Source organism: Atta cephalotes (genome assembly GCF_000143395.1).
Source record: "Atta cephalotes unplaced genomic scaffold scaffold00029, whole genome shotgun sequence".
In the NCBI taxonomy this organism is placed as follows: Eukaryota; Metazoa; Arthropoda; class Insecta; order Hymenoptera; family Formicidae; genus Atta; species Atta cephalotes.
In genome coordinates, this window is record NW_012130093.1 from 2,920,157 (window position 1) to 2,930,918 (window position 10,762).

General features: G+C 29.8%; 1 protein-coding gene and 1 pseudogene across 1 annotated transcript in view; one reads left to right on the forward strand and one right to left on the reverse strand.

Moving 5' to 3' along the window:
* Nucleotides 1-4,372, reverse strand: part of LOC105620791 (histone-lysine N-methyltransferase eggless) — a 15,791-nt gene extending 11,419 nt beyond the window's left edge. Inside the window, exons 1-2 of the mRNA XM_012202279.1 lie at nucleotides 4,368-4,372; nucleotides 1,912-2,176 (exon numbers count right to left, since the gene is read on the reverse strand). Of these exons, the coding sequence (XP_012057669.1) occupies nucleotides 1,912-2,176; nucleotides 4,368-4,372 (270 nt within the window). The remainder of the gene's footprint in view (nucleotides 1-1,911; nucleotides 2,177-4,367) is intronic.
* A 5,592-nt stretch (nucleotides 4,373-9,964) lies between these two features.
* Nucleotides 9,965-10,762, forward strand: part of LOC105620823 — a 3,817-nt pseudogene continuing 3,019 nt past the window's right edge.

The window sequence follows — 10,762 nt, forward strand, 5'->3', positions numbered from 1 at the left end:
TATATATATATATATATATATATATATATATATATATCAATTTTTGAGCTTTATTCCTTTACCAAAAAGTAGAATTCTCTTCAGAATATTTATCGTAAAAATCTGCATATAGTAGCGTTTTTTGACGGAACTACCCAGACAGCACACAATATTTATAAAATATTTACAAAATACTTATAAATATTTATAAGATTTATTTTAAATATTTTGTAAATATTTTTGTGCATATCTTAGATTGCACAGATCATAAATATTGTTATACATGTATAGTAAATGCTGTGAAGATACTTAATGAGACATTGTAATTCAAATAGAAAATACTTGTTAGAAATATTTATTTATATTTATCATAAATATTACATAAAATATTTAGTTTATATTTTAATAATATTTCGAATAGAGCTTTATATAAAATATGTATGAAATATCTACATAACATTTCACAAGATGAATATTAATAAATATTTATCATAAATTTCTGTGCTACCTAGATAGTGCGCATCAGTGCAATTTAAATCCATATACACAAATCGACGCAAATGTTTAATAGAAATGTTTAATAAAAATATAGAAACGCGATAAACGCGAAAAAAATGTACTGAAAATTTTTTAATCAGATAAAAATGCCTTTTGGACATTATATCAATTAGATATTTCATTTTTATATTCAGATTAGAATACAATGGCTTTAATGTATACTGAGTTTTGCCAATGAAAAACGCTATATTTTTGTTAGCATCAAGCAAAAAAAGTACAATTCGTTACATTTTGAAAATCGATAACAGTAACGAATTACTTTTGCAAATCAATAACGAGCAACGATAACGAATTACTTTTGAGGAAAAAAAACGATAATGATAACGAGTTATTTTTATAGGATAACCATGGGTTGCCAACTCTGTATCTTACAATTAATGCATTATATTATATTGTATTATATTTAACGTTTAATTTATTCTCATACTATATCACTGCATATTGATAAGTGACATATTTAAAAATTAGCAACTTTTCAATAAAATATTTTTTAAATTCTAAATTGGAACGTCTTTAGAATAGTGAATATGCATAATTTTTATAAATTAACTTTTTTTCACTTTCAATTATAATGTATTGGGTATAGGAAGTTTCCGCCCATTAAAAAGATGTCGTTAATAGCACTGTTTGTGTGTTGATAAAACGGCAATACATGTATTTGAAAAGTGTGTGTTCAAGTTTTTCAGCCCAATAGTTGGCATTCATTCGAAGCGATTTGAAACAAAACGACCGGAATGGAACAATAGGCACAATAAGCTGATTCTGCTACATGACAATGTTAGGCCACACGTTGCAAAACCGGTCAAGAAATATTTGGAAGGAGTGAAGTGGAAAATTCTACCCCACCCGCCGTATTCACCGGACTTCTTCAGATTTCCATTTGTTCCGGTCCATGCAATCGACCCTTTCTGGAGAGCGATTCAATTCTTGGATATGAAGGTATCAAAAATGATACCTTCATATGTTTGATAAATGGAACGCTTCAAAAGAACCAGATTTCTTCCTTCGAGGAATTCGTTTATTAGCCTGAAAGGTGGGAGAAAATTGTCGCTTCCGATGGAGCATACTTTGAGTGAACTCACTTTATATTGTTTAAATACATCTTTAAGAAAGGGCGGAAACTTATTCCCATATCCAATATTTTTTAAAACTGCTATAATTCGAACAATGCAATGTTCTTAGAGTAAATTTCACACCTTATCAGAATTGTGACACTTCCATATAAGCAAATATAGGCAAATGTGCTTCTACTGAATGTATTGATCTCTTTTTTTAAAGGTTTAATTTCCTTTTATTAACTCAAAAATGCTAATTTTTTATTTAATTTTTGTTTTATCTTTTTATTAACATAACGAATATTAAAACAAAAATTACCTTCTGATGTTGCAAAGCAGCATTAAAACATTCTTTACATATTATACGTTTCTTTTTCTTCTCGAGTGAAACCCCATAGAATGCACACGCGAAGGAAGGTGCCACTTTCATATTTATCCCAGAGCAACATTTAAAATTGACGCAATTACTATTATACCCTTTAGATTTGGTTTTTCTTGTCTTTTTCTCGTCTTCATCTGACATCAATTCAATAATTTCTGCACTCTGTGCTTGAGCCATTTTCCTGATAATTGTTTGTTGAAAGCTGAACAATTCCTAGAAATATTCGTCTTAATGATTCTAAAAAAAAATATTAGAAAAATCATACAACACGATACATGCACAAAAATTACTTAGATAATCATATTATTGCAAGAATGTTTTATGTATATATATATATAACATATTCGTGATATATAATGTTATTAGTATATATTCAGGATTAGGAACGTTTACTTCATAAAAATAATGTGTGTTACTTTTTATAAAGTAATGTATTATTAACATTTTGTATAAAATATGTACTATTAACATTATTTAGAAAGTAAATGATTCGTTTCTTTTTTTCTATTACTTTTTTGTAATGTTAAAGTAAGATATTGGATTTAAAGTTACATTTAATAATCAACAATTATTAAATGTAAAAATTATTATAGTAAACTCAAAATTCTAATAACAGGAGTTATTATCGAGTCAAAACTGGATATTCGATAAATATAAATTTTTAGTACATAATGAATGCTTTCCATTTGATGACATAAGTCAACACAAAATCGTTCTATCTTTGTCACTCTCTGAATGTCAACAAAGAGAGAACTTTGTATCGACTTGTGTCAATTTTGTATTATCAAAGCACCCAATATAGGACTGCATTTGGAAATATTAATGTCCCTATATCATTTTATCCTCGTTTAACATTAAGTCTAATTTACATCATGTACTTGATATGGATACTAACTAGTAACTTTCTATTGAATGATCTTAATTTCAACGATACGTGTAAACATATATACGATATTTAATTAATCATTTTAATGCATATTGTACCAATTTAGTACATTATTCTTTGAATACATTGCTGAAATTAAAATAATTTAATAGAAAGTTATTAGTACATGTATCAAGTGCGCGATGTAAACTAAGCAATTGGGTGAGTAATAAGGATAAAACACACAGAGACATTCGGGATGATATTTCCAAACGCAGTCTAGCTTATATATACATAGGTGAAAATTTTTCTCTTTTTTTTATATAATTTTTCAGAATATAATTTTTCTCAGAACTTTTTCTATATAATTTTTATAACTTTTTCACATTTTTTATACAAATTGAAACATTTCACAAAAAAATCTATATTTTCTTAGAATTTTCTAAGATTTTTTTGTAATTATAAATTTTAATTTCTGAAAAATTTAAAAATATTTTTTAAAAATTACGGGATAAGAAATCTCAGAATATTTCAGAATTCACTTGTATGAAAAATTCTGAGAGAATATGTAAACTTTTCGAATATTTCTGAGTTTTTCTGAAAAATGTTCCAATTCATATAAAAATTATAAGAAAAATTTTCATAGTCAAAAACGATAATTATTTAGAATACTTCCTTCCTCCTCTCTCATCTATAAAATCTTAATAAAAATATACTCATTCAATACGTTTTTATTCAAAACAAAAGAATCTGGTAGAAAAACACAGCTGGGGTCTCCTTGATCGAGTTATTAAACATTAAAGTCCGAGATTTTAGAGATCAAGATATCTGTCATCTCAACACAGTGCTATATGTATGTTCTGCTTTAATTACACAAATTCACTGCTTTAAAAACAAATTCTGTACTTCAAACACAAATTCACTGTTCAAAGTACAAATACAAGTTCACTGCTTTAAAAACACAAATTTACTACTTTAAAAACAAAAATTCACTGCTTTAAAAACACACAAATTCATTTTTAATGCAATGAATTTGTGTTTGTAAAGCAATGAATTTGTGTTTTTAATGCAGTGAATTTGTGCTTGTGAAGCAGAGAATTTATGTAATTAATGCAGAATGTATACATAGCACTGTATCGGGAGGACAAATATCTTAACTTCTAAAGTCTCCAACTTTAATGCTTAATAATTCGATTCACGAGGCCGACCGTCGCATTTTTTTACCAGATTTTTTTCGTTTTGAATGAAAACGCGTTGAATAAGTATATTGAGATTTTAGGTGAGACAGGAGGGGATGGAGGGCTATTCTAATAGCGTTTTCGACCCAAGCGGATTTGCTCCTATTTGGATTAGATAATATTCTACTATTGATTGACATTACATTCCATCAATACGTCATTAAACTAACCTAGGTTGATGCAAATCTGCTCGGGCCGAATACGTTATAAATAATTACCATTCATTACTTTAAAAACACAAATTCATTGGATAATTATACTCACTGGATAATTATAATTAGAATAACTACCTCATCTCCGATTTTAATGAAATTAGGCTTATTCGAAAAGTTTTCACTCAAAACGAAAGAATCGGTAGAAAAACGCGGTCTGGCGAACTGAGATATTAAACGTTATAATTTTTTTTTTCTTCGGAGTGTGTCTCTCGGATGAGGGAAAGGAAAATGGCGCCCTCAACCCTAATCAAAATGTTATCGTTGATGACGATATTGAGGTTAGGAAATCTGTCACATAATTAATGCAGCGCTAATTACATGTACTTTGGTCAGTATTTATTTAAAATTGCTATCTCACTTACGACTTTAATGAAATTAGGCTCATTCGATGCGTTTTCATTGAAAAAAAAGCTCTGCTCCTTATGCGCGAAAAATTATAAACTTGTGTGAAATCGCTTCGCTCATAGGTTTATAACTTTCTATGGTGGAAGGATTACATAGTGTGCCTTCCAACGAGCGACACGATGATCATGTCATCTTTGTTTAACATTGGCAAACTACAAGGTGATCCATTTGCCTTCCAACGAGCGACACGATGATCATGTCATCTTTGTTTAACATTGGCAAACTACAAGGTGATCCATTTGTCATTTGTGTCGCTATGGATGTGCTCAGTTTGCAAGCATCTCTCTCTCTCTCTAAAATTAGTAGCTCTTTGTCGTTTCTCTGCTTCTTGTTTCGCAAGGCCTATAACTACGAAACGCGAAATATGGGACGGTATTCGTAGTCCATTTTTATTTTAAAACCATCTTATGCATTAGACATTATGTGTGGTTTACAATGGCAGTATTAGTAATGGATGAGGTTGTAAGAGTAAGGGGCTCCACACAATAAAAGGAACAGAGAATAGAGAATAAGAATTTTAACCTATTTGGAAATTGTATATTTCACAATACATAATTTACTCTGCTACTACCCATTATAGAATAGGCTTTACAGCCTCATTCATTACTGATACTGCCATTGTAGACTACGCATAATGCATGATTTGCAATGGGTAGTAGCAGTAGTGGATTAAAGAATAGGCGTAGAAATCGACCAATCATAGTTGAATGTGAGAAAAATAATCAAATATGATTGGTCGATTTCTACACTTACTCCTTAATCAACTATTTATTGCTCATTGTAGACCATTAAGATGTTAATATAGACTCGGACTTACGATATCTTAAGATTGACTTAAGACAGTCGTAAATGTAAGAATCGACTATAAATATCGACCTGTTTCGCGTTATGAAGTTAATACAGAATCTCCTCGTGCAAGAAAAGATTCAGTATTCATAGTTGATTCTTACATTTAAAACTGTCTTAAGTCAATCTTAAGATGTCATAAGTCAATCCGAGGACTGTATTAACATCTTAAAATATTTTATTTAAGATGGTTTTAAAATAAAAACGAACTATGAATACCCGCCCCATGTTTCGCGTTTCACGATTGATAGATTGCGCACTTAGAGCGATTATATGGAAAGTACGCAGTACAGTAACTAACTAGGCAACTAGGAAACCGCGTATCACGTACCGCTTATTTCTTTCACTGATATTACATGGAGCACGGTTTGAGCGCAGTTTGCAACACGGGCTAGTGACAAACTTACATTAGTATGAATTTTTTTAAATATATTATTTTTATGCACACTTGATCGATATTCTTATTTTTTTTAACAGATTTACTTAATAACTGGATTTTACATCCGTATCTACAAACAGTTATGTCGCGTCTTATAACTCTTAATTTTGTTTCATTATATGGAATAGTCTAATAGAACATGTACGAACGTATAGAAACATTTCAATCTTGACAGTCATTAAACTTAATAATTTAATGACCAAGATTAGCTCGGATATCACAGGTTTTTATACGTTTTATATTTTATACATTTTATATTAATAGTTTATACTCGCATGCGCTATCGGCTGTGGTCAAAATCTCGCCACAAATGTTTTGAAACATTTGATGATACAATTAGAAGAAAGAATTTTACAAATTGACAAATTAAAAAACGCTTCAAAGCGTTGCAACATCGCGTTGACCGTATCCATCATCATGTAATTAATAGTTTAAGTAAAAATTTCTTTGTACTGAAGAGATACTGAGAGCACCTTAACCTTAAATCAAAACGTATACGTTTTAATATTCACTTTGAATATATGGTATAAAAATACAAACTAATAACCAGTGTTGGCTCAAATTGGCATTTTATTTATTATTATTTTTTAATAACTGTGTTTAAATTAATTAAAAAGTGTATAGCAATATATAGTAATATGAGTTTGTTATTAGTCTGTGCCGCAAACTGCGCTCTATATAATACCAGCGAAAGAAATAGGCGTGGTACGCGGTAACTTAGTTGCTTAGTTACTGTATCGCGTACCGTGCTCCATGTAATCGTACTCTTAGGCCGGGTTCACATCTTGACGGAAAAACGAAAAGCGGAAAAGCGGAAACCAATCAGAATTCGCGGAAAGACAGAAGCAGACAAATGTATCGCGTACTACTATTACGAGTTCCGATTAGTTTCCGTTTTATCGCTTTCCGCTTTTCCGTCAAGGTGTGAATCTGACTTTAAACTGCTTTTTCATGCTGACGCTCGACTCATTTTTAGTGTCAAAACAAGTCACATATCAAAATTGATGCTTATTTGTCAATTTTGGTCACGTGACCTATTTTGACGCTTGAATCGAACGTCAACATGAAAATGCAACCTTAGAATCGACGCGGAGTAAAAGTAGGCGTGGTTAGGCCAAACCATGATGAGCACATCATGTAAGGAGCACATCATGTAAGCTCCGCACAATAAAAGGAACAGGGAACAGAGAACAGAGAATAAGAATTTCAACCTATCAGGAATCATGAATTGTGGAATACAGTTTCTGATAGATTGAAATTCTTACACTCGTATTCATAGTCCTTCCTTATTTTAAGGAAGCCTCCACAAAGGATTCTCCAAGGCCTTCTTGTTTCATAAACGGATCTCAAGTCTTCTGGAAGGAAGGAATATTTAAGAGATTTTAGTAACCTACTGAAGGTAGCATGTCATAATATATGGTATATATAGCATACCTAATATCGTGAATTATGAATAATAAAGATTATAAAAGCATTGTTGATTAAATAAGGTCATGATTAAGTATTTTTGCAACAATAATGGACAAAAATAAAATTAATAGCGAATTTGATTGGACGCACTTATTGAGCACTGATGCACATTAAAACCGCCATACACAAAATAACGTAATAAATATAAATTTTTAGAGTTTTTTTCCGAAAAAAAGCTATCAAAAATAATTATCGATGCGTCAGATTTAAATTAAAAGCTGTCAGAAGTAAAAAGACTGACGAATTAAATTTGAAGATTTGTTTGGTTATGAAAGTTATCCTCCTCTTAACCTAGTTTATTAAAAGGAAGTTAATAAGGCTCCTTGTTTGATTAAGATTTATGAAATATGAAATGAGGAACAAGGAATCCTCATTCCTCAAGGAAGAACTATGAACACAGGTATTATTCTCTGTTCTTTGTTTTCTGTTCCTTTTATTGTGCAGAGCCCCTAATCCTTCTACCATGTCATATTATAGTTAAACTATGATCATGCTTTCTATGCGAAGCCAGAGTATTAATAATGAAACTTTATCCCTAGAATGAAAAGTGAAAAGTGAAAATTTTTACCATTGAAATTAATGAAGAAATTTTTCACTTTTCACTTTCCATCCTAGGGATAAAGTTTCATGATTGATATCCAGGGCACTGTATATAAGAGGTTTGCTTGCGTCACCGAAATCAATATGACGATTAGATGTTCGCGTCGCATTAGAGCATACTCCATGGATCAATTAAGAGCACGCTCCATTTGTTTCACTTCAGAAGGTGATACGATTGGGGCATGTAACGCACGCATGCGTAATGATTGAAAACGTTTTATATTGAAACAAGTATTTCAGATTCATTTTGTATAAAAATGCATTTAATAAATGCGTTTTTAATATAAATATAAAAATATAATATAACAATATAGTATAATATTAATAAAATAAAATAATAAAATAAAATAAATAAATAAAACAAAATAAATAAAATAAAAAAAATAATTAAATAAAATAAATGAAATTAGAAAAATTAAAAAATAAAATAAAATAATATTAATATAATAAAATAAAATAAAATATAATATAATATAAAAATATAATATAATTTTATATAGAAAAGTAGGTTCATGCAATACAATGCAATAAATTAAAATGTCAATGCTTTTTAAAAAAAATGGCAAATATAATTAACTAATAAAATTTATCTTTCATTACATTTGTATAACGCTATAAATTTTAAACGTGTGCCTCGTTTCGACTTACAAAGTCTTCGTCATGATAATAAAAAAAAAAACGTATTTATGTAATCCCATCCAATGTCAACGAACTAACATATAATAAAAATTATCACTCTAGGCTAATCTTATTTACATTACGAGGTAATGTAAATAAAATACAAAATACCCGAAACGAAACGAGGCACATGTCTGAGTGGTATCACGGATTAGGTTAGGTGACATATTCACTTGTTCTAAATTCTTGTTCACTTGTTCTAAGTTCTAAAAAAAATTTGTATCACTGAATATTGGAGCACATGAATGCAATTGCTCCAACTGCTATTTTACTTGTGATCCAAGCACTCTCTGGAGCATGTGACAAACTTATTAAGGTGCCATTACATGCAAGCGTCAAAAAAGTCAAGCATCTGCGCAGAAGATTACTGCTGATTACTGCGCAGTTTGAATCTCCAGACTCTGCGTAATAATCTTTTGCGCAGCTTCTTGACACAAAATGATAAATTATAAAAGGTTATATTTTAATATATATTACTATCCTAATATAATGCTTAAAATTTATTTACATTAAACTACAAAATTCCATTATTAGTATATCTCGTACATAAAATTCAATTACAATAAAATTATTAACATATAATAAACATATCATTGCGCATGCTCTGACGCTCGACGCTGACGCTGCCATGTAAAGGCACCTTAAAGGTACTTTTACTGTAACGCAATTCTCCTGATTTTATGTTGATAAAAATGGAACTTATTATACACGCGCATGCGTGTATAATAAGTAAGTGCCCCGTCTCCTAAGTGCTTTCCTCCTTCTTTAGTTCTGAAGTTTGTGCTCGTTTGTCGATGTGGTCGAGTGTTGTTGCATCATTTTGGAATAGTGTGACTGGCTTCAAATGACGCGCAATTGAGTTTTATGTTACTCTTTTACTTTCGTATTTTTCATATTGTTTTTTGTTACTCATCGCATAAGCGGCATTTTCGATTCTGATTGTATCGACTCTGCGTTAGAATCGAGGTCATTTTCACGCAAAGAAGAACCTCCTTCTTTATTGCTATTTGTGAAGTATTGTGTGAGAAATCTCAAGGAGACTAATCTCGTGAAAAAGTGAAGTGAAATGAAAAAGTGAAGTAAAAATGACAAAAAAACCGAACAAGAAAGATTTCTTTTTGAAAGAATAGTAAACTTATATAATTATATAGGCAATTCTCTTGGAAGAGTACTTTGATCTTAGCTTTCTGTTTTAGGTGCTGTCAATTCCAAAAAATTGTAAAAAAAAAACAAAATGATTAAATGAAAAAACGTATAGTATGCAGTACCAGCGTGCACAAAAAAATTTAATTTAGAGCATTATTTTTTCCAATTTCCAAAAGAACATGAAAAGTATGTTGTTTTTAATACTTTATATAAATCAATTTTCAATTCTATTTTTATTGATACATTTTTATTGATAAAATATTTTATTGATAAAATATCTAACTGTAGATAGTTACAAGCTGCAATGAGTATAAACATGTGAAAGGTTGGACTTAGAACCAAAAGGTTCAGAATATGCATATTAGAATTGTCAGTTGTGTCATTTGCATTTCGAAGAAAAATGATATAAATTAAATAAAATGAAAGCTCATCTTCATCCAGATGCCATATCGACAATATTTTGTGGGCTAGAATGTGAGTTTCTACTTATATAATTTAATTTATTTTTTAGTGAACGCAAAGTCTGTTTTTATACAATAAAAATATAAAAGGGAATGTAGTTTATTAATTTAAAAAATTAATTTAAAAATAATTTATACCTATGTAGTCATTTTAATAAATGATAATGAGCAAAACAATATTTTATTTTCTATTTATTATTACAAGTAGTTTATGAAATCAGGAAATAATAACTATCTCTTTTCAGAGAAAACACAATTGATATGGACATTGAAGATGAAGCAGAAACAAATAAGTATGTTAAATTCAAATGCTTTGTATTTAAGTATTTTTGTCTGTATACCCCCCCCTCCTCCTCTCTTCTCTCTCTCTCTCTCTCTCTCTCTCTCTATATATATATATATATATACACACACACACACACACA